Genomic DNA, 25,080 nt, shown 5'->3' with positions numbered 1-25,080 from the left:
ACTACCTGTAATTTGTTCAGCCAGTAAAAAGGTTTATAAATAGAGAGAAAAAGGTCTCTATCTTGCTCTCTGTTTCATTCTCTTTCTCTCTCTCCCTCTGTCTCTCTGTCTGGCTCTCTCTGTGTCTCTCTCTCAGGAATTAAAATCTGCCTCCATCGCCAGTCTTCAGGCTGACAGCAGCCCTCCAGAGTGCGTTTTGTCCGCGCGACGCCGCCTCCTCCGCTGACAGCCCCCAGTTGCCTGGAGACGGCCCTTGAGAGACAAGCAATGGTAAATGAGCGGGTTGTTGATCAAAGCCCACGGCGGCTCCGCTGCTGCGTTTTCAACAGCGCGCCACTCAGCCGCCGCACACCACTTTCACTTCCTGTTCTTTGCTAACTACAGGTTGCGGGCTTTTTTTTTTTCCACACAGGACACTCTGACATTAGCCTGCTGTCGAAAAATCACATTTGAAACATTTTCTGCCGAGACGCTTTTCGGCTTGATTGGGGGGTTTTCTGCCATTAGCATTGCAAAAGAGTGCGAATTTGAATTTTAAAATACGGGGTTGTGTGATGATTAAGCTCTCTGACAGGCCTGGGATGTTTTGGTGGCACCGTGGGCCCGCCATTAGATGCTTTGTGCTGTTGATTGTGATGCATAATTTGCTCTGTACTCTGAAGACAGCCGCCACCGCTCGAGCAACCGGTGTTGTTGTCACCTTTAAGGCAAACAATGGAATTCAGTGTCGGGAAAGAAAAAAGCAACGTGTCGTCCCCTGAGTTTTTTTTACGCGCCGCCTGCTGCAAACTCTACCTAATATGGTTTCTGATTGTTTTATGAATCAAGACATTAATATTTATAGAACTTTTATTGTGTGCTTAGACTGTTACACAGCAGATGTGTGTGTGTTGGTGTGCGTTAAAGGGGAATGCATGCATGCAAGGATTTAGTGTTTTCTGTGTTTTCTCTGTGTGTAATTTAGAGAGAGAGGGAGTAGAAAAAATGAAGGAATAAGCACTTGGACACACACACACACACACACACACTGTTACACACACTGTTACACCAAGCCCCAGGCCCTTGACATTCCTCCAGTTCACCGGTTGAAATGTCTCATGTGGGGGCCATGCTTGCTTCTTTAATTACTACCAGAGTCCTGATGGGAGGAGAAACCAGCGCGTCACTTCAAAATACTCAGCCAGCAGAAAGGTTGTACAAAGATCCAGGCTGAGAGAAGCTGAGCTCAGTGTCAGAGCAGAGGAGCGTAGGTCTGATGGAGGGTGTGGAAGGAGACTTCAGGACATCACAGTTTATGTTGTGGTCCTGATTCATGCTATCACCCCCCTTCTTTCCTCTAACTTCCTAGGCCGGTTACTACACAGATACTCACTGTAGTTTGGTAGTACAAGGGATAGCTACATCAGATCCTTTGTATTGACAATACCACATAGTTGAGCGTACAGGCAGTAAAATAAAAACGACAAAAAAAGAGTCCTTGTTACCAGGGTCAGAAATGAACGGGGGGGGGGGGGCTTGAGGCAAAAATGCCCTTGGAAGTTAATAAAATGCCCGTGAAATTAAAAATGATGGGGCAAAATTTTGCATTTCACCCTGTTCACCCTTTCATATATTCATGTGAATGTGACTACTGTCCCTCTTGGGCCTCTGTAGGTGATTCGTACAACTGGGAGATTCTTTCCAGTGCATTCTGTGTGGGGAAAAATGGAGCGTTTTTTTTTTATCAGAAAACACCTGAGCACGCAGCCTGAAGCAGTAGAAAATGTGGCACCACGCAGCCAGCGCTAGAAAAGAACCCATACAAAACACTGTGTCAACAAAAAGTAAGTCGAGCAATATTATAAAAATCTCAGTAATCGAGGGGAGGAAGACGGACTTGTTGGTGAAAGAGAAAAAGAGAAAGAGAGGGGAAAACAGCACCTTCCTCTTCTGTTTCCAGCAGTGGGAAAGAAGTTAAAACAAATCTTAGTGGTACAAATTGAGTGTTTATTTGCCACTATGCAATGCAAATGTATTCTATCATAGATTAATAAAATTGCCCACGAAAAGGACCATAATCCCCCTAAAAATCAGAACAAGCAGACGAAAACTGCCCTCTGAAAGTGAATTTCCTACACTGCTAGTCGCAGAAAGAAACGCAGTGCAAACAGCGTTCTACCCCTCAGTCTGACACTAAACCTCTGTGGCAACGTGTTTTCCATTTAAAGACTCATCCTCAAAACAGACTGTCTGTTCCACACTTACAAGATGAGGAGTCGGCCTAAAAATATCAGCTAAGCGTTACATGGTTTCAGGCTCGCAAATTGCTCTTGACTGTGAAACCACAGCAGGGCTCCAGCGACCTGTTTGGGGCAGAGAGAGAGCAGTAAAGAGAGAGAGAGAGAGAGAGAGAGAGAGAGAGAGAGAGAGAGAGAGGGTGTGATGTTGGTATCTAGAGTCTCTAACCCCCGTCAGAAGACTAAATTCAGCTTTATTCTCCTCACTTCACTTCTTCATGTATCAGCATTCGGACTAGGGTTCGACCAATATGGGTTTTTGAAGGCCGATGCCGATGTTTTTGGATTAAAGCTACCGATACATTTGTCCCGATATTCAACATGTTTAAATTGGACCTTTTTCAAGTATTCAATGTTTTCCCCCAAACTGTATTCTTCTCAGCCTCTGAAACAGCATTTAGACCATCATGGGACACTAAAACTCTCCACTGACTAATTTCTTTTAGGGTTAGCAGCTCTTTAGCAGCTACCTTATTACTTTCTCTTATTACTCTTATTTTTAATTACTTTTCTGTGAAGCACATTGAGCTGCTTGTGCCTGAAATGTGCAACATAAATAAACTTCAAGGCAGAGTGACAAACTGCACCTATTCAATGGTAGGGGGAACTTTGGGATACATTAGGCATTTAAATGAAGAATTAAGTTACAAAAAAAAAACATTTTGGAAAGATTAAATGAATAAATAAAATGCGAAAATGAAACTTCATTGCAGGTTTACAGACAGAGGAACCTCGATTATATCAATAATGGATGACATGATATCCAAGATTTGATAAAAGGTCAATATCGGCCGATATATTGGCAAACTGATATATTAGTCTGACCCAAATTCAGACTTAGAGGTAGAGGCATATGGATATGGATGGATGATTTCAGACAATTGAGAGATTCCCTGGGCTGCAGCGAGGGGCCGTGGGGACACGGAGAGGAAGCGTATGCTAAATGAAACGCAGCGCTAATCCATCACCCGGTCTCTTCAAAAGTAATTAAGTCAAATTATGGACGGCCCCCGCTCTCACACCTCACTCTCCCACCAGATGGGGACCCCGCTGAGCAACAGGTGGCCCATCCTCATACAAACCTGCATCCCACCACTGTCATCTGAATCCTCGGAAACAATGCCGCCGCCAAAGAGCCAGACACCCGAGTGAAACACGAGATAGATGTGTAATTATGACGGAACGTGTGTGTGTCTGCATGTGTCCGCGCGTGCGTGTGTGTGTGTGTGTGTGTGTGATATCTATTTCATAATTAACTGCCTACTGTGCCTGCGCGACACCTGTCTCTGCCTTTTGTCTCCGATTATAACAATAGACCACCAAGAGATGCATAGACTTATCGGATACAAATAGCTGCTTCTCATTTCCATAGCTAACAAGTGAAGGTGTGCATTATTTAAGTCCACAGATAGTGTTTTGAAGAATGGGGAAACAAGGCAAAACGCAGCGCAGGTGAATGAGCGAAGACTTAGAAAACAACAGGTGGAACTGTAATGTACTCTACTTCCACAGAGAGTCAGGTTCTCTACAATGCGTCATATCTAGTCTGCCGAATCAGGATCCTCTCTCTCTTTGTCACAGGAAAATAGAGAATTATGCCTCCACTTCAGAGCTGGATAAACTGTGATTTGTTTCCCCACGTCCTTTTGCCACATCTACAGCTTCATCCCATGTCGGCAAATCGCTGTCTGCGTCCAAAAATGGGCGTACAGGCGATTAGACAATCAAATGCCAGCTAACACATAATGCACACATAATGTACACATAATGACACCAATCAGCACCCTGGTTTTGAATGCCACCCTTTACTGTGATGGGTTGAAGAAACACAAGCGATTTCGATGCGTCTTTATTCCCATTACATTACATTAAATGGCTTTAGTCCACGCTCGCTAAAATGAAGCGAAGAAAAAAGGGGCCTGGCTCTGCGACAGCGCTGTATGTATGTATGGTTTCAAGTTCAAACATGACTCACGGTGCTATTTGGAGATACTGCTTTCATCAGCGGGGCGCAGTTACGAGCCAGTCCTAGAAAGAGTCAATTCAACTCTGCTAAACAAACATTTTCCACACCAGTTTCTCACCCCATTTGTCAAATACAGTTAAATAAAACAGCTGCTTTATTCACTTATTGATGCTGCGAGTCCTCTAGGCCTTACTGGAGTGCCGATTTCTCAGTAAAGAGGGTCTAGCAGGGGGGTGGTGCAAGAGAAAGAGGCACGCCGCCTTCGCCAAGTCAATCTAATGAGAGGAAACTTCAAATATGCTTTTGAAAAATGTCTGACTTCCATCTCGTAACACGCCCGCTGGGAGGGGCTGAAACAACTTCAGAAGTGCCTGGAAGTCTCAGTTGGAGCGGGCTGATGGGAAGGGGAATGGCTTTGGCACAAGGAGAGAGAACCACGACTGCCTGCACAAGGACTGCTGGATATGTATCTCTAAATGGCTGTTTCATGAGCTGTAATGTGCGAGATCCAACACACACAGCGACTTACTTAGCTGAGGTGTTAGAGGCAAAGCAGAGTCGTGCAGGCGAAGAGGAAGGGACTGCTGCACTCTCTGATCAATGCAGGAGTCATTTATTGATCGAGTTTTATGCATTTTCCTTTATTCCCTATATCTGGGGATGACTAGACCAAAAGTATGGACGTTAACTGACATTTTTGTTTGATCATTTGTTAAAACCCTGCTCTAACAAGCTCCTGTATGTGCACTAAACCCCCGTCTATGCCAATCTTTGTTTTCTTTAGCAATCTCAAATATTTTGGGGGATTTGAAGAGCTTCATTCCACGTTGAGATAACCGCCGTTTGAAAAATGATTGATGGCAACGATGAAGAACAAACCTATGAAGAAACTATGGGTTACTATTATTGTTATGAGTCATCTTGAGATCCTCGCTTAGACAGAATCGTGACTTTCAGGTAGCAATTTGTTCCCTAAAAATGAATTTATGGCATTTTGAAAGAAATGTTTTGCATCGTATTAAAGAATGTAGCCTTTGCATTCCCGTGCGTAAAGTGATTTGAAAAAACGAGGCAGCACTTTAAAGGAGGAGCCATTTATAACCTAATCTTTGAACAGAGGAATGACAGAGAATTTCATTATCAAACTGACAAATCCTGTTCACAGTCTTTTTCTTCTTTTTTTTTAACCTCTAAAGAAAGCGAATGGAAATGCTGCTATTTAAGAAGAAGAAGCCTGCACTGTATGGATGAAAGTCTCTAGCAGAGTGAAACACAGAGTGCTGAGAACGTGGTTTGTAATGACATTTTGCACATTGTGATTTTCATGTTTTCCATGTTTTCATTTCAGCTGAAGGATTACATGCTTCTCTATGTGTTGACAAAATTCTGCAACCTCTTGAGCTTATGAAACCCTTTCAGGACGCGTTGGATAATGTCACAAATGCATCGTCATCAAGAGAAAAGCAAGACTGTTTTTCTTATAGTTCTTAGAGTTTTCTTACTTTTTCTTACGTTCATTTTGGAGATACAGGGTTTTCACTCGACAGCAACAATATCTGCTTGAGCACATCCAGAAATGCATTTTATATTCTTATATTCTCGCTGGATGTGTGTCAGCCAAAAGCAGAGGTTTGTCTGCTAACTGACGTCTCCGAGCTCCAGCTGAACCCGCGAAAACATCCACTGCTTCGACAACACAAACCACCCAGTTGGCAGGAAGTGAGGTCAAGGGTTAGATCACTTCCTGTACATTCTGCCCGTACGACCCGACAGGCTTCTTCGGAAAGTCTCTAACAATAGCCGCAACACCAAAGATCCTCTTTTTTTCTCTCTCTCACACACATAAATACATTTGTTCCTCTTTGGGAGGCGCTATCAAGGCCGGGCCGAAGGCTGGCGGAGGTGTTTTGTTAAATTTAGATTGTTTGCTCCTCTGCCGCGGAGGCCCAGATTGCATTTCAACACAATCAATACTGGCATATTGGATCTGAGTGAGAGGGCAATAAGAGCCAATAAAGCTTTGAGGGGGCGTCCAGGCGGATTGTCTGTCAGGCTGGCAGGGAAACAGCGGAGGCCGAGGTAGAAGAGGCAATAAGGAGGCTGGATAAAGCGCAAGAGGGTGTGCAGTACAAACGCACCTCAGCAGCCGCGCACAAGACGAGCCAACACAGACACACACACTCAGAGAAAACATGTCACACAAGCACATAAGCACACACACACACACACATACAGTATATATATATCTCACACATTCTGTCTCTCCGTCTTCACCTCTATCTCTCTCCCCTCATTTCCTCTCTCTTCAAGACATTCATACTCACTTACTCATCTAATGACGCACACAGGTTCCCACCCACATGCAGAACTATCTCAGAGACAGACTCCTTAGAATATGCTATTTTACTAAAGCATTAGGACAGTCGATAACAAGGTCGTTTTTTAAAGCGTCGCCATGACTGGAATCTCAAAAATCTCTTGTATCTCAGATTACTCAAAATCCAAGATCCCCTTGAACAGTTACCATGCTTTAAATGATTTTAAGTATGTATTTTTTGTATTTGTGTTATTCCCCGGCCCTCTGACCCTCCTTCAGCGCCCGGCTTTTAATATTTCCGGCCTCCTATCTCACCCCAAAAAGAGCCGACGTCCTGCTGAGAGACCTGCAGCACACAGACCTGAACCACCAGAACCGAATCATGAGGAGAATATTTTTGTCTCAGCAGCAAAGGGGAGGGGAACAGTGTTTGCCGGAACGCACATGCTGCATATTGGACGACTGGAGTTTAGTTAACTGCAATAACAAAGCCCTCAGACACAGGAAATAGTCTGCGCAGAATACGGAGCATTACAAGGAAAGCTAATCTCGAACATATTGCTGAGAGAGAGAGAGAGAGAGGGAGGGAGAGAGAGAGAGAGGGAGGGAGGGAGGAGAAAGAGGAAGGAACTGAGCAGAAATCTGCGTTTCCTGTTGCTGAAAACTTTGTCAGCAGTTGCACTCGTTTGAAGCCTAACGAATGGAACCTGCTGAGCTGCGGCTCTGTCAGGCTGTTAAAATGCTGCTCTGACATCTTTGTCTCAGCAAACAATGGCTTGGCATTTTGCTGCTCGACTGCTTCAAAACAATGCGAGTAGGGCCCATTTAGTATGCCGCTAACTATGGATCCAGGCAGAAACAAGAGGCGGTGACATGAGTCTGAATTCGTACTGTTGGTTTTGGACAGCAGCTGATGCATATTTCACGCACATTTTTGAAAGATTCCACAATTTGCTGGTAATCATGCTGAAGGCTTCAACCGGCAAGGCTCAACTGACAACGACAGGCCTGTTTCAGAAGAGAGTATTAGCTGAGAATCAATCTCAGTTCGAGAGCAACGCCTTCTAACAGGTGAAGCTCTGGGCCAGATAGGCATACAGTACATTTTTGCTTTGGAAGTTGTGGAAATGAACAGGCACACAACAACAGAAAGAAGATACAACATGTCAGCACTTTACAGCTGACATTTTCAATCAACCTCTCTCACAACTTAATTTATCCCCGAGGGGCAATTAGATAACTTTCCAGTTTGCATTCAGTTTCGATGCTTAAACCAGTGCAGTGCAACGTCTCTGTTTAAGGTATTTATTTGTGAAACGTGATGTTTTCACATGCCCACTGGTTTCGGGAAGAGTTGGTTCTTCTAATGTTTTCCTGCGAGCCGTGTTTACCAGACCGGAGCCAGGGCATGTTGCTGTTGAACCCAATCCTCACCCAGTCATGATTCGACAGCTTAATTTCGAATGGAGATTCTGTCGAGAGAGATCGAGTATACACCAAACTCACCAAATTGTCCATTTTTTTCACACCATCAACACAGCAATTCCCACACATCCCCAATGCAACGTGCATCGTCCTCACTTCAGCATGCATCTAATTTGCAATCATGTTTTGAAAATCAAGAGGGGCTTTTTTTTATTTGAGCCGCGCAGCCACGCCTTGGGCAGCGAGGGTGTAATGGAAATATAATGTAAAAACCAGATGACCGTGAATCCAGTCTTCAATGTCATTCCCCCCTTCAATAAGCGCGATTCAATTCCACCTCTCAGGCTGAGGAGCCGGGGGATAAATCCCAGCTCCCCCTGCGATCCGGGGACTAATCTCCCCTCGGAAAGCCACTCCGGTGCGCGGCGTTCCCGCTGACCTCTCCTGCCGCTCGCCTCTGTCTGAGCGCAGCGGCGGGGGGGAAGGCTGCTCCTGTGTGTCACTCACCTGCTAAACCTCATATTAACAAGGGGACTTCAGGCTCTGGGGGTTTTGCATATAAATGATGTTTCTGGTTCCCTAGATGATATCAAACAGTGTGTCTGGGGCCTCTGTGTGTGCTTGTAGTGTGTGTGTGTGCGTGTGTGTGTGTTTGTGTGTGTGCGTACACTCATGTCTGCTCACCGGCTTTGATGTCAAGGACAACATCTCTGTTGCAGTATTTGCTGCCTGTCTGCTGAGAAGACTCAACATATTGAGCATGTTTTCAATTTTTCACATTCCTTCTGACGTTTTTAACATTTCGAATCACATTTTGGGAAATAAGATACGTGTTGCACATCCCCAAGTCCCTTTTGTCGCTTTTTACAATGAAATGGCTTCTTTCCACCCCATCTACCACGGCAACAGCGGCTGCTTTCTCAGTTTTCTATGGGGTCACACTCTCAATATCAAACAGACTGCGCTTTGTTTTTCAATGGCACTTTCAGAGGTAAATGAATGGCAGCGGAGTGACCATGAGGCTGAATGCACGCTCTAAAATGATATAGCAATATCAGGCACCGGCTCACCGGTGAGCTCACGTTGATACTTTGCAGTGCAGTGGAGGTTTATTACCTACAGCTTTCGACTGATTACTCCTCCTTTCATCACTTTTTTGCAGCGAAAGGTGTTATTTTTGCACGTTGGGTGGCTGGTTTGTAGCCTGCGGGGCCATTGTGGCGGCTGTCGCGGGGAGCTATGATCTAACGCTGTAGCAAGGAATTATTACAAAACATTATTCACAGTGCAGTCGTGATAGTGAGGTGAAGTGAAGAACAGCGGGGCATTTTCCCAGAAGAGAGAGGTGAAGGGAAAAGGGAAAAAGCCACGCTTACTTTCGTCTCCGCTTAAATATCTTAATGCAGAACATTTTTCTTTCTCATCCAAAACAGGATGAGAGTCAGTTGGAGGGTCAGAGATTCAATCCATTATCTTTCGTGTGATAAGCTTGCTCTCCTTGTATAATATTCAGTTTCTTGGGCAGCTACTGATAGTGTATCTCAAATTACAGTGTCCTTAAGTTAGCAAAAAACACCTTCTCCTCCTGTTTTTCACATGACGATTTGACAATATCTGATGCTGCTTACTAACTAGCCAGCTCAAATGAACACGAGTCAAACCTTTTTGTCTCGGTGAGTAACTACATATTTGGTGTCAATTATGAATTACAGTCAAATAAATCACAGTCAAATAAAAATTGACCACTGATTGTTTTGTTGCAACTCAAATTGTGTTTATGTGCGAGATCTACCATTCTAATGGACACTATCTTCAACTAATCTTTGCCTGCGTCTTTAATGTATTACAGGGTACTTGCAGGAAAGGCCAGGACACATGAGTCATTACCTACACTTACATACCCGGTGCAAAGTAATTACAGCCATGAGTAACACAGTAACTCTTAATCCCGAAAATCTGCTGATGCAGTGAAAAGATTCAGCCACTGGGGCTACACTTACACACTCTGATTTCTCAACCTTAATATGCTCCTATGGGACACAGACAGACTCACGCGCACACACACAGAGAATAAGAGAGAGAGAGAGAGAGAGAGACATGGAAGGGGAACAAAAAAGAGCAGCAGAGAGAAAGAGGGAGAGAGAGAGAGAGCGAGCAACAGAGACACAGACGCAGTGACAGTGACAGAGAGATGGAGCGAGAGGAAACTGATTACTGTAAGTACCAACCCCCGCCATTTCCAGAGAGTACGTGAAAGAAGATACGGTTGGGAGCCAAAGAGACGCAGAGCGTTCGACAAAGGGAGACCCGACCCCCACCCACTCCCCCACCCCCCCCCTCCAACCCCAGCCAGCCGGGTGTGGAGCGGTGTTCGGGGGGGAAAGCCCGCCTCGCCCTCAGACGCCCACGCGCTCCGGCTCCCTCATCCATCCAGCCCAGTCAGCCTGACAAACTAATGGAGACTAATCAACTGTCAGGGCAAACGCGCCGCTCACTACATCTCCCGGCTTCCCGTACCTTCCCTCCCCCTGCTCCTCCCCCGACACCCCCCCCCTCCCCCCTTCCCCCCTTCCCTCCCCTCCCTCCATCATTTCAGCGATAACTGTCTCGGGCAGAAATAACAGAGTGATAGCTATATATAGCGCCTTGACTCCTCCCTGGCCTAGCGCACACACACACACACACACGTACACACACAAGCAGACATACGTGTGTATGCTCAAACATACACACCTGTTTGTATTACTATACTTGTGAGGACCTTCACTGACAACATTCATTCCCTAACTCCTAACCTTAACCTTAACTGTCTCCACTACATACCTAACCTTAACCCTTATCCTAACCTAAACCTAACCCTTAATTCTATTCCCACCTGGGTCGCTGTTGGCACTGGGGGTATGTTCTCCCCATGCCTTCGGTGCCTAGTGCCCAGGTGGGTTGTGTGTGTGGTCGCTGCATGCAAGTGTTGTGGTGTGTGGGTTAACCCTAACCCTAACCCTAACCCTAACCCTAACCCTAACCCTAACCCGTGTGACACAATAAAAACAAGCTTGCTTGTCCGGTTTCTTAACCCGAAACCCAAGCCCCAACCCTAAACTAACTGTAACTTTAATCCCAGTGTTGCCAACTCTATTCCAAGGAAAGTATCTATTGGCTGCTCAGAAAGTCACTAGAAATCACCAGATGATGTCACACGTTAATTTGAAGCGCTGTGATCATCAGACCGCTTTGGATGAGACAAACAAGTAGCACAAATGTACGTGCATCGGCATCAGCCATACTGACTTGTGCCAAACATTTTGGGAGTCAACATATTAACATTGTTCTCCATGGTCCCAAAAGCAGCTAAATTTGTTACTCATTGCTTTTGAGAAGAACAAAGTTGCTGGGGGTTCTAAAAAGTTGCCAAATTTTAGAAACAAAGTTGTCAAGTTGGTAACAGCGGTTAACCTTTAAGCTAACCTAACACCAACCAAAATTCTAGCACCTTAAAGAAGTGAGAAGCAGTGTCTGTGCTTGTGACGACATTTGGTCCTCATAAGTATAGAAATGCAAGAACACACACACAAGCACGCACAACAACATGTTTATACACCCACATACACATGCACACGCACTCACACACAAACCCCTGAGCCATGAGTTTAGGCCTCAGCATCTCAGGAAGCAACACCCACCTCCCATCTCATAAACACCTCAGAGTGAGGGGAGGAAGGAGAGGAAGGGCCCCTACCGCTCCTTTGTGTGTGTGTGTGTGTGTGTGTGTGTGTGTGTGTGTGCGTGCACGCGTGCTAGAGAGGGATGCTATCTTTGTAAAGGAAACTGATTCATTTCCATATTTGCATGCGTGGTTCAGTGAGCCGTCGGAGGAGGTTTAAGAGTTCGATTCTGTTTGATGTTCAGTGAAGTTTGTGTAATTAAAAACTTGTTTACAGCTCAGCGGGGCGGGCGGAGCGCGGGGCCGGCCAGGTCAGAGTCTCACTAAAGGAAAACCCGGACACATCGGTTTGGTGAGGATCAAGCCTGTGACCTTGAGAAGCAACAAAACAGTCTCTCTAACCAGCGGGCCACCCTGCCCGCTTTAGTTTGTTTGCAACCCCTGCTAGTGAGTTGGAGTTGCTGCCATACATAATTGATGTACGCCAGCAGGATGTTTGGCATGGGTGGGAGTGGAAAATTCTATATCATTAGTACAATGTGATAGCATGACTGACTAATTGTTAGAATAGAAATTACAATAGCTGCTGCTATTCAGGGAGCAAAGCGATAATTAACACTACATCATAATGACAAAATCATAATGAAATTTATAGCCTGAATTATTATTCCATATATGTGTGATAGATTTTTCCTCCTGCATCTGAGTTCTTTCTCTTTGTGGAGTTGTATGGTTGGAAATGCATGTTGTATGGCATTTTCAGAAGGGGAGAATACAGATTAATCACACTGGAGGGAGCATTACTCAGTACAATACGATACACAGCTCAGTGTGGTAGATTGCAGCGCAGATCAGCACCTTGAAAAACCGTGCAGGCGAGTTTTACTGCTGCCTGGAGGCATGCATGAGGTATGATGCACCGAAATGCCAAGCGCTTTGAGCCATTCATACGATTTCAACTATGCATGTTAAAGGGTAAATAAGTCAGATTTTTACAGCCCCATAGCACAAAAAGACCATAATGTATCTGTGAGGGAGGTTGATGGGGTTACTGATCAATACCAATGATGCAAAGATTACTGTGCAGAGATTTCTGGCTTCCAAATACTCAACTTTCTGGCCTGTATCAGATTAAAAACTCCCAAACCCCCAACCCCTCACCCCCCCCTCACCTACTGGCATTTTCAACTGCTCAGTGATGGAGGACGGTGCTACGGGTAAACAAACAGCGTCGCAAGACATTTCAGCTACGAAGGCTATAAAGGCTCGTTCTCAAGACAACAAAACAAGCGACAAAGCAGTATTATTATTCCACTGTTTTGCATGGTGATTTATTACCTCTTCACTAGACATTTCTGTTGGATCTGCGCTCTAATTAGCTAGATTTCCTGTCTCTATTGTGAAAATGTGACTTTATTATTTGTGTAAACTCAAAGGGTTGGCGTGGCGGAGACTTGTATGAGGAGATAACTTCTATCGATCTTGTTGCCAGTCCTCTCTGCTCTCTGATAGAGCTGGATAAAGGTCATGGATTATTCAACGGCCCTTTAAGCGAGTTGGCAGAAATCCACGTCTTACCATCTTTGCCGATCAGGAAGTCCAGGTAGCGGTAGGTGTAGGCCACGCCCACCTTGGTCTCCACCTGGGGTCTCTTCAGGGTGGAGTAGATCTTTCCCGGACTGCTCTCCTCTGACGCCGGCTTCAGCTTACGCAGCCCGCAGCCCATGGCTCTGCAGTGTGTCAGTCTGCCAACAAGACGAGACAGAGTGAGGCAAGGTTCAGTTGTCACTTGTGTGTTTGTGTGTGTGTGGCAAGTGAGCGAATGAGTGTGTGTGTGCAGTGTGTGTGGTGTTAAAAATTGGAGCTAACTATCAAAGCATAAGGTATGACTGATTGAGGGCCAGCTTAATCTCTCTATCACACACACACACACATATATAAACACAAACATTCATACACACACACACACGGATAGCCACGGCCCCTCAGGGACTTCAGAGGGAAAACCAATAAAGAACAACATGCTGGATAAGCGGCTGTAAATAAATAAATAAAAACTACTAAATGAGCTTGATTTTCCATGGGTTCCCTAGCCCTCGTTCCCAGGGGGACCGAATTAACAGAGACAACCGTGGCGGAATAGCGGGCCTTAAAGAGCCGCTGTGCCGGACGAGGCCTCACCCCAAATGGCTTGTGACAGCGGCGCTGCCTCTCTCCCGTGGCTGTGGCTGGGAGCAGGTGATATCCTATTGTGCGCCGCTGATTAAACTCAAGGATGGATGGATGGATGGAGGGATGGCCCTCCCCTCCCCTCCCTTCCCCTCCCCTCCCCTCCCACCTCAGCTGATGAGGAACCCACTCTATTATGCTCCCATCTAATTACAGAACGTTCCGGGGCCTTGGCCGTGGACGACAAATCCGAGCCGGGCCGTCGTTTCAGAGACGACAGGACAGGAAGTGAGGCGGGGTGGGGGGTTGGGGGGGGGGTGGGGTGTGGGTTGGAGGAAGGAGTGGGAGGCGAGGGAGGAAACGAGCAGACGGGGGCTCCGTTAATGAGGTGAACGGCAAGAATGGAAAAGGTGAGAATCAATCAAGGGAGAAAGAGGAAATGGGGGTGACCGGGTTGGAGATTGTTCGTTACGGGGGTGTGAGGGGGGGGACGGAGGGGGGCAGTGGGTAATGCATGGCAAGTAGAGTCTGGAGAGAAGAGAGAGAAAGAGCGTGCAATTAGACTCCATTGAATAGAAAGGGGTGATCAACACAAGAGGAGGGAGGGGGGGAAAGAGTGAGAGACGATGCAGGAGATTCATTACGCTTGTCATGAAAGCCAGTGTCTCCAACGGCACTTACATGAATATCTATTATGAATCGCAATCATATCTTTACCGGCCTCATAACAAGCTCCCTGCGATTAATACCAGATCACACTGGGTCCCGGGCGCTGCGAGACGCTTGGTTTGTGTTTAAATGCACTTCCGAAGCGCGCTAAACGGTTTGGTACGCGTTGAAAGCGAGGCTGGGTGAGATGTTTCCTTCTCAGCATGTGCGAGGTGGGACCGACGCCTTGGTTCCTATTTCAAGAACACCCGTTTCAAAGCCAAACGCACGCTGCAGAAGCCGGCATAGGCAAAGTCCCTAAAAGCGCTTCAGTCCCCCCCTCTAAATTGTCACTCAGGACTGCGCTGTACTGCGCCGCAGTTCACCACACAGCATCACAAATGGTTCTACCATCAAAGAAAACAGGGGAGAAAGCGTGAATTTTTCCCCAAGTCTTGGATTTTCCACCGTTGCCTACAGTCACTTGTAAACAGCTTTTATCATTTTTCCCTTACCCTGGAGAGAGTAGGAACAACAAGAGAGAAAGCGAGGCTCTGTCATGTATTCTACAAGAGAGGGGGAAGAGGTAGTCAGAACAAAAGGGGGATGGGGGGGGGGGGGTTTCGAGGGGGTGTGTGGAAAGAAAACAAAGCAGATGAAAAAAAAAAAATGGAGGGGCTCGTATTTGCATAGCTCCTTGAGACCAGAGAGGAGGCGATGTGAGGCGAAGGCAAACGGGAGTATTTTTAGAGCTGAACTGACAGAGGAAATGTGAGATGTTGATGATTTTCGGAGTCACTGTTTTTTTACCTCGGAGCTCTCCTCTGAGGTGTGAGCTCTGGGCAGTTGCACCCCCCCACAGGCCCCGCCTCAGTTCCTCTACCCCATTTTTTTTTTTTTTTTGGGGAGATTGACATGCGGGGAGTTGGGTCTGCTCGACAGGGCAGACAGACACTGGATGGCTTGAGAAAAACAGGAAGAGGGCCATTGATTTCCCTTTGCTGAATTAGCAACGATCCTCTTGCCGTTTTGTTCTATCTTTTGTCTCGCACTAATGGCATTTTGAGGTTTTATTCGATAAGAGGTTTTATTCGATAAGACTCCTCGTAAGCCGAGATTGAAGTTCAGATGCTTTGTTGTAGCTGGAATGCATTTAGCTTTGGCCGCTCCAACCAAAACATCCCACAGCACTTTGTATTGTACTGCATGTCGAAACCAAAGCCAGGGAGAGGCTGCTCATTCACACAGGTTTTCTCTCTGTCCGTCAAAATGGTTCCCTTTGTTTTTGGGTTCACATTGATCACCGGGGTCATTGCATGTTGCGTTTCTAGGGACTCAGCGCATTATCACATTGCTCTAATGAGGCGCTGAAAGTTACTGTACAATCATGCAGCTTCCAGTAACACTGCATGAGCAAGATGATTGCCAGCTGTAATCTGCCAGTACTGCATCATGAACTGCAAAACGTCACCCTAAACCCCCCCGCTCGCGCTGACAGACTTCACAGTATCGGCAACAGATGCGGCGGCGATGCGACTGCATTGACAGATTTCCCTTAATGCTATCTGACTGAGATCGTCTCCACATTACAAGCCCGTGTCGCAAGGCTTTGATAGCAACATAGCTAAGATCAAACCCAACCGCATGAGAAGCTTCAGAGTGGATTATTGGAGGAAGACATTAATTAGGACACACTGTTCTTGTGTTCTTCTCCAAGTAGTCTCCCTTTTAAGCCTGCGCTCTCCCTCTGTCTCTCTCTCACGCTTTATCTCCCTCTCCCTCTTTTCCATTTTCTGACTTTTGCTCCTTTTAATCTGACGAGTAAAGTGGAACACAAGTGGGGCACAAGGCAGTGTTTGCTGGTGGGTATTGCTGGTTCAGTATCGTCCATAGTTGACTGTGAAGAGTGAGATTACTATCAAGGGCTCCTCAGGAAAGAGTGGTTAGAGAGAGACCATCGCTTAACTGAAAGGTCACAGGTTTGATGGACACAGCCAGTGTGTCCAAAAACCTTGTGTCCTGTCAAAATGCCCTTGACTGAGACACTGAACCTCTACTTTCTCTCTCTTTGCTGCTCTAGACGAATGCGTCAGCTAAATGCCTGAAAATGTAAATGTTCCCTGTTTGGACATCCTCCTCTCCTCTCCTTTCCTTCCTTTCTTCCTTTCCACCTTGACTCCTCACCTGGGTGGGACAGAGAGGATTGGAAGAGAGGGGCCCAAGACAAAAGAAGGCAAATGGGGGGCGGGTCCTGGTGGATCAGTGGGCTAAAATGCATACCATGCAAACGCAACGGGTTGGATTCAAACCAATCTTTGTCTCGTCTTCCCCCTCTCTCTCCCGATCTTTCCTGTCTCTCTCAACTTTGAACTGTCTAATAAAGGTGAAAATGACAAAAAATAACCTTTAAAAAAGAAGGCAAATGGACACGGAGACAGGGTGTTAAGTGCTGTAACCTTCGGTAATCGATCACTCCACCAGGAGACCCTTTTGTGAACTGAGGGACGAACAGCATGTGCCATATGTCTACACATATGTGCCATTGGCTGGACGCTTTCATCCAAATTGCCGTAAAGTACTGTGAGTGCATGCATTTTAGTGCGAGTGGCCCCAGTGGGACTCAAACCCGTAACTATGGCTGCGCTATCAACGCTACAGGAAAAAGGTAAACATTTCTAGACCCTCATGTACTCGCAACAAGGGGATCGTGGGTGCCAAACGTGGAATTGCTTTTTCAACTCAGTGGATTTGTTATATTTGCTTTGAATGCCCAAGGACAGGACATAATGGCAAATATACAGAAAAAAAAAAAAAGCTGGAAAATGAGAGGAGATGAGTGAGGCGGGGAGAACAGAGGAGTAAACAATAGTGTCTGCCTGAGACTCATCAGTGTTTTCAAGGCTCCGGTTGGCTCCGCGGTTCGCAACGGCCTCGGCCAACCTCTTCTCTGTACAGTCTCAAGGCCCGGTACAGTCCGTCTGCACACACACACACACACACACACACACACACACACACACACTCGTCCAGGGAGCTATTGCCATGGGAACCAACCCCTCTATGACTATTCCCTTCTCAGGAGAATAATAGGTACCAATCTTTCTCCCTCAGCCTCTCTCTCCCTCTCTGTCTTTCTTTGTCGACCTCTCTCTTTCCCTCTCTTCTCTCCTTTGCGGCTATGAGCTCTCATCTTTCTCGTCCTCCATGTCTCTCACCCCTCATTTCATCTCCAGGACCGCCTCACTCATCCCCCTCCTCCTCTTTCTTCTTGCTCTATGTAGGAGCAAACGCCCATGTCCTCCTGCTCACCTCCCCTCCTCTCTGCATGTCTTTGACAGTCATGAGTTTGATATCTTATGCATTATCTATCCACACTGGGATCTGTACAGTTCTCTAAAGTGAAAAGCGAAACATTGTCTAAACCCAACCTGCATAAACACTAAATTGGGTGTTTTCAGGCTGTACAAGAAATGCACGGTGAAAGAATGAACATTTGTCATTTTGAGAAAGGGGGTGAGAGGAAGATACTTGGATAAAAATAGAAAATTCTTTTGCTTGCCCCTCGCTATTTTTCTCCAAAACATGGAGGAGTTTGAAGAGATTTCCCGCGAGTGACTCATTGCTTTCTGTGAACTTGCTCCAGGCAGGTCATTTTTTATTAAAGCCAGCCGAAGCCAAGTTCTTAGCTTTTCAGACACCTTATCGACATGTCCGTGTTGAACATTACCCAATCAATACTGCTGCAATTTTCTTGACCACCCATTACAACAGGAGTCAATTTGCCTTCCAGAAATATCAAGGGAGATGTTTTTTTTGTTCCATGGTTAAGCTACTACAGAACTGGCTGAATATTGGCTCTTGTGTTTCCCCTTTGTGCCTGGAGGATTCATCCTAATATTCCGTCTCAGGTCTAGGGCAACGCCGGAGGCTTGAATAACTTACTATCTTCAAAAGCACGATCACCGCCACCTCACCGGAGAGTGAGGGAAGTAATCTTTGCCCGAGATCTTGTAACCGAGCGTTTCAGGGCGGAAGAGATGTGAGACTTTCGCCGGAGCCTCCGATCAAGACGACATCCCCGTTGTGAGAAATGCAAAACGTACCCATCTTCTACCAGTGTGTCATTCCTAGCCATGTTTACTGCCAAAACACTGAGTTGCTGCTCATAAGGAGCAAAGTATGATTTCTGTTGAACGTGTCACTGCAGTGTTAATTGCAAAGTGTTAATCATTGAATATCTCTAAAATATAGAAGATTCAGTCTGTCAAGTAATGATTCAAATTACCTACTACTACCTTGAAAAAGTCCCATAATTTATTTTAATTTTATGCCATCTTTCACTTTATAAGGGTAGATGTCATTTCTCACATAGATGTCTCATTCTGGAATCAAATTCTTCATATATATTTCAACCATGTCTCCACTTTGAAGCTTTGTGAGTGAGGTTCTCATTGGAATAAAACAAGAATAGCATGAAAGCGGAGTAGAATGAAATTAAAATGGTTTGAAAATAACTACCTTTCAGCTAAAAGTAGGCCATGTTTTCCAAGTATAAAAATGTTCTAATATTGTGCTATGTCTCTCTGTGGGTGTGTGTCTATACATACTGAGCAGAGAGGAGCACACGTTGGGGTTTAAATCAACCAAAGCTTGCCAATTACCTTAATCAAATTTCACGCTGTACAGAGGAATCACTATGCCCGGATCAGATAGCAAACATAAGTTGATTAAAATGCATGTTTGCTAAAAAGACTGGAGCGAACAGAATCAACACTCAGAAAACACACATACTGGTGGCTTAGAAGATGAGGATTCAGAAATTAAACTACTAACGCTCTGAAAACTCAGCGGCACATTGGCTGCTACTGTATGTTTTAACAGACAACTAGCATAGGATTTAGTGGTGCGATGTTGAGCATACAGCAAAATAGTCTTGAACCGATTTAAGCTAATGGTTACTTCACCTCTTGCCCTGTGTAATGATTCCCCTCTACCAACATGACATTGCAGCAGAGTGAAGCCCAAACCACAATCACTTCCACATTTCCAACTGGCTAGCTGCGTGCCGGTTGTGGCTAGTGTGTGATGCAGTCATGTGGAGTTCCTATTGAGAAAAGTGTTTCCCTCTGTCTGTTTGTATGTGTGTGTGTGTGTGTGTGTACTTCCGTGGGTGTATTTGCGTGTGCCCGTGTGTGTATGTCTGTTTATGTGTCCATGTCATATGTATATACAGTATATATGCATGCTGGCATGTGTGTGTGTGTATATGCATATGTGTGTGTGTTTGCCTGCACAAGTATGTGTGTACATATGTGTGTGTGTGTTTGTCTTTGTGTTTATCTGTGTGTGTGTATGTATGTGTGTCTTTGTGTGTGTGTCTTTATGTGTGTGTATTTTGTCTTTGTGTGTATCTGTGTGTATGTATGTAGGTGGCTTTATGTGTGTGTGTGTATCTGTGTGTGTGTTTTTGTGTCTTTGTATGTGTCTTTATGTGTGTGTGTGTTTTGTCTTTGTGTACTGTGTGTATGTATGTAGGTGGCTTTATGTGTGTGTGTGTGTGTGTGTGTGTGTGTGTGTGTGTGTATCTGTGTGTGTGTGTGCGTGTGTTTTTGTGGCTTTGTATGTGTGTCTGTGTGTGTTTTTTGTCTTTGTGTACTGTGTGTATGTATGTAGGTGGCTTTATGTGTGTGTGTGTGTGTGTGTGTGTGTGTATCTGTGTGTGTGTGTGTGTGTTTTTGTGGCTTTGTATGTGTGTCTGTGTGTGTTTTTTGTCTTTGTGTACTGTGTGTATGTATGTAGGTGGCTTTGTGTGTGTGTCTGTGTGTGTGTATGTCTTAATGTGTGTGTGTTTGTGAGTGCGTGCATGTTAGTGTGTGTATGTTTTGTCTTTTTGTGTCTGTACATGGTGTTATGTGTGTGTCTTTACGTGTGTGTGTGTGTGTATGGGTGTGCCTGTGTGTGTACCTTCATGAGTGTATGTGTATGTGTCTTCCTGTCTTTTTGTGTCTGTAAGTGTCATTATGTGTGTGTCTATACATGTGTGTGTGTGTGTGTGTGTGTGTGTGTGTGTGTGTGTGAGAACTCCTGACCCACCAACACTGAAGGGTTAACGCAGCCCGACGCTCCACTACTCACCAGCTGGAACTGATTAACAGCGGTTCAGTCAGACTGGGCTCTCTCACTCACTCACTCACACTCTCTCTCTCTCTCTCTCACACACACACACACACACACACACAACTCTCTCTTTTTTTTCCTCATTACCCCCCTCTCCCTCTCTCGCACCCCCCTCCTCCTGCCTTTCGGCTTTTCCTCTCTCTCGTGCCCTCGTCTTCCTCCTCCCTGACATCCCCGCCCTTCCTTCGCCTCCTGCCATCCTTCAACTTGTTTTTCCCTTTAACCTCCTCGTCTCGTTCGCTCACGCATGCTTGGGTGAACACATGTATCGGCCCCACGCTGAAGCACGAAGCCTCTGCATGTAAACATCCAGGCGTACTGTATGGGACACGGATATAGGAGCGCACACGCACAGGCGCAAAAAACACACGCACAAACACCCTTTACACCTATACATACAGCACGCAAACACACTAATCACACACACACACACACACTCCCCTCTCTTGCTCTGCGGTAGTGGGAGCGGTTTGATACTGTATGCCGAGCACATCTTGAAATGCTGTCAGGGTTCACTGATTGGATCCAGGTAGACATTTTTGGCATTCTCGCTCCACTCTGTACCATCCATCACACATGTGACTTCAAAACAACCAGACCCACATTGATCTGCATGATGAACGCCCTGAGTGTGTGTGTGTGAGTGTGTGAGCATGTGTTTGTGGGTGTGTGTGTGTGTTATGTGCGATCTGTGTGGTAGCAGTGTGGGCCGGGGATTAGGAGTTTGTTGTTGTACGCAGCTCCTAAGCCAAACTTGTGGCTTGCGGCATCGTTTAATGAATCAGCTCGCTGTGATTAATGTGTTCAGCGGTTGTTGTGTGGTAAACAATTGGCACCATGCAGTTCCTACCAAGTTTACACCGACTGCTGTCCAAGGGAACAGACATTATTATTATTATTACAGGCGCTGTGCATCAAGAAGTTTATTTCATGCACATTTGGTGATGTTCAAACCAAGACACGACAAGGCAGGCTCGCTGTCTTGCACACACACACACACACACACACACACACACTCACCAAAAACTAACTTACCTGTTTCAGAATCTTAGCCGAGTTGAAAAGTTCACTGCTGAGATGCGAAGGCAGCGACTGGACCGGCGCTTCCAGCAGAGAAACACATTCTACTCGACAGGGGACCGGCGCAGCGGAGGAGAAGACGGGCTCCCGGATCCTGTCCGACAGCTGGCCGGGGGGGTCCTGCGGGTCTGGGTCTGGGTCTGGGTCTGTGCTCGACAGTGGGGAAACACGGTTCCTCCGGCAGGCAGGCAGGCAGGCAGCAGCAGGGAGAGCGGAGAGTCCTCTTCACACACACACACAGGCTCAGCAGCTCCAGCGGTTTGCCTCGTCTCTCCTCGCCAGCGGCGGGCTCAGCACCTAACGCGGCTCGGGCAGCAAACACACTTGTACGCTCGGTGTGTTTAGGTCATGCTCAAAGTATGCCTGTACCGATGTTCTGCAGGCTCAGGGAAACCACATCCTGTCACATATCTACCTCCCCCCGTCTCTCTCTCCCTCTCCCTGTCTCTCTCTCCCTGTCTCTCTCTCTCTGTGTTTTGCTCTCCTTCTCCCTCTCTCTCTGTCTGTCTGGTGTTTTCTCTCTCTCTCTCTCTCTCTTTTTTCTCTCTGTCTTTCTTGCTCTCTCTCTCGCTCCCCTGTGATTGTCTGAAGCAACTGAGCGCTCTGACCCAGCCTCTGTTCAGCACAGCCTCTCCACCTCCCTCCCTCTCTCTCTCTCTCTCTTCCTCTCCCCCTCTCTCTCTCTGTCTCTCTGTCTCTCTCTCTCTCTCTCTCTCTCCGGCAGCCGCACCAGTTCCAGTCGACTGACTGAAGAATCCATCTGAGGAGAAGGCTGGGGGAAACAGAGGGAGAGGGAGGGAGGGAGAGGAAAAGGAAAGGGGTGGGGGTATAGAGCGGGTGGTGGTGGGATCGGAGGGGGGGCTTTACTGGGAAATACCAGAGTTAGAGAGAGAGAGGGAGAGCAGGGCAGAGGTGGGCTGGTGAGGGGGGAGGAGGGGGGGGGAGGGGGAGGGGAAGGAGGAGGGTGGTGGGTGTTGTTTAGGGAGTGAAAGACTAAAGAAAGATGGGTGGACAGAAAGCCAAATACTAATCGATAGTTTGTTTTGAGAGAAAGATGGAGAGAAGTAGACAGAAAGCAATAGAATGCTATGCCATATAGTCAATACACATGCACGCAAAACACACACACACACACACAGACATATATATATATATATATATATACACACACACACACACAGTTCTATAACACTTTACTGTTGGAATGGCTGAAGCTTGTCTGCGAGCTAGTAATAAGGGTGACTAAGGTAGGGAAAGGGGTATGATGGTTGTTTTGGTGGATAAGGATGTGAGTATTTGTGTGTGTGTGTGTGTGTGTGTGTGTGTGAGAGAGAGAGAGTGTGTGTGTAATCCTCTGTACTGCACTCCTCTGTAGTGGCTATGCATATTTAATAAGTCCGGGTCAGGACCCCCTATAGCTGTGTATTTATTATTTAAGCCAGTCTGTATGAAGGACCACTACTCTGGAGACACAGCAGACCTCTGATACGTAATCTGTGATTTCCTCTACAACCACAACAACCTCAACAACAACCAAAACAACCACAACAACACCCACAACAGAGACCCATGTCGGTGTGGTGCATCCTTGCTCGAGGCAAACACAAATCAGTATCAGTGCTGACAGCAGGGAGAAGTTTCCTCCACTGTCTGTGCCATTATCTCCCTGCAACACTAAAAAAAAAATCTATTGATGGTACGGGAAATGATTGGATGATTGGACGCTGACAAGGTGTGCACTAAGTGCTTTGTGCTGGCTGCCTTGTGTGGGATTTGTTGACTCATTGTGTGATTGATTGATTGTTGAACATTTCCCACCGCTTCACGTTTAAGAAAATTAATAACTGTGGTGAAATGGACAGAGTGAAAAGCATGAGGATAACATAATAAAACCCTACTTTTTCTCCATTGTTATCATTGACAGCATCGTCATCACCATTGTCATCTTTTTTCATTACAGCTGACAGGTATTGCTTCAGCGACAGCCTGCAGACAAGCTGTTACATGCCTTATCATCATGGACAGAGTGTGTGTGACACACTGACCCTCACATCTGGGCCAGTGGTCGGGTTGGACCGGATATTGGTCGGGGTTTAGCAGTACTGCTGGCTCACTTACATCCACAGAGGAAGAAACAACTCGTGCTTGAAGAGAATGACCACATCAAGAGCAATCCTGAGTCCCATCTAAACTCAGTCCACCCACCTATTTACTTGTGAAATGCAATTTTTTTTCATATTTTACCTTTAATATAGGCGAAAATTGGTTCTTTTCAAGTAGACATAAAGTAATGATGTTTGTTTGCCTTATGGTGATTGCTAACTGAAGTTCAAGGTTTACCCACCTGAATATTTACTACATGGCTAGTTAGAATCCCCACTAATCTTGCTATAGCCAGCTAATTGGTGGTTAAAGAGGCAGGAGCATTTGTAGGGAATCCTCTTTTTACTGCGTGATTGCTGCACTGTTACAGCGCTGTTTGATCCATCCTGGGGAGAACTGTTTAGAAAATTCAAATGATGCCGTCTCTTCAGCACAAGGAAAGGGGTAGCAGCAACTTGTTGGAGAGAATTTTTGTGTTACCAAAATCCATTTTGTTGCACTGTTTGGCACTCCAGCATGAAGTGGGTACAGCGGCTGCATCATTAATTCAGAATAGGTGCTGGATGGGGATCTTCTACAATGGCTGCTGTTGTAACAGACCTTGGCATCTTTTTTGCAAAGATATTGCAAAAAAATGCTGTTTTGAACCATTTCACAGTAACCCAACATTACACTTCTTTCTCCAGATTTAAGTAACATGTCAGAAACAAAACACTTGCAACATCATCAAACAATGGAAATGCAAACAAATGGCACTTGTCAAAAACACACTCAGCTAATGAAATTGAGTCGATTGCACAGAAAATATTGATTCATGATCATTTTTTACAGTCAGAATCATTATTCATCAACAGAGAACCAAAATGATTTGTGACAGCTGAGAAGAGGAAACCCTAACTGGATAACAAGCCAATGTGAGAAAAGACGCATGACTTGCCATATATGAGTCATCAATTACCCTAATTAATGTTGAAGAGCTCCACATACTGTGACAAGAGTTACCAATCCGACACAAAGCGATCATGACATTGGGCTATTCTCAAAGTCATTTCTTGCCTGATAGAGGATCCGCGCGCTCATTTGCGAGGCTTGTAGCTGCTTTCACCAGAGCCTGCCTTTTCAAGGAGAGCCCTCATGGTGTTGCTCACATGTTGCTAGGAAAAACCTAACTCCAGGCCACAAATTAATGATATGTCTCTTTGATGGAGATTTCCTCCCTCCGTTTGCCGTCACATTGGAAGCCCCATTAGACTTCAAT

General features: G+C 45.9%; 1 protein-coding gene across 1 annotated transcript in view; it reads right to left on the bottom strand.

The window, feature by feature from the left end:
* Positions 1 to 21,767, bottom strand: part of rftn1b (raftlin, lipid raft linker 1b) — an 82,638-nt gene extending 60,871 nt beyond the window's left edge. The window contains exons 1-2 of the mRNA XM_078287259.1: positions 21,675 to 21,767; positions 13,224 to 13,390 (exon numbers count right to left, since the gene is read on the bottom strand). Of these exons, the coding sequence (XP_078143385.1) occupies positions 13,224 to 13,371 (148 nt within the window). The 5' untranslated portion in view covers positions 13,372 to 13,390; positions 21,675 to 21,767. The remainder of the gene's footprint in view (positions 1 to 13,223; positions 13,391 to 21,674) is intronic.
* Positions 21,768 to 25,080: the final 3,313 nt, after the last annotated feature.

The sequence above is a fragment of the Centroberyx gerrardi genome, chromosome 12, assembly GCF_048128805.1.
Source record: "Centroberyx gerrardi isolate f3 chromosome 12, fCenGer3.hap1.cur.20231027, whole genome shotgun sequence".
Taxonomy (NCBI): Eukaryota; Metazoa; Chordata; class Actinopteri; order Beryciformes; family Berycidae; genus Centroberyx; species Centroberyx gerrardi.
Note: the sequence above shows the minus strand (reverse complement) of the source record. Positions and strands in the feature narration are given on the sequence as shown.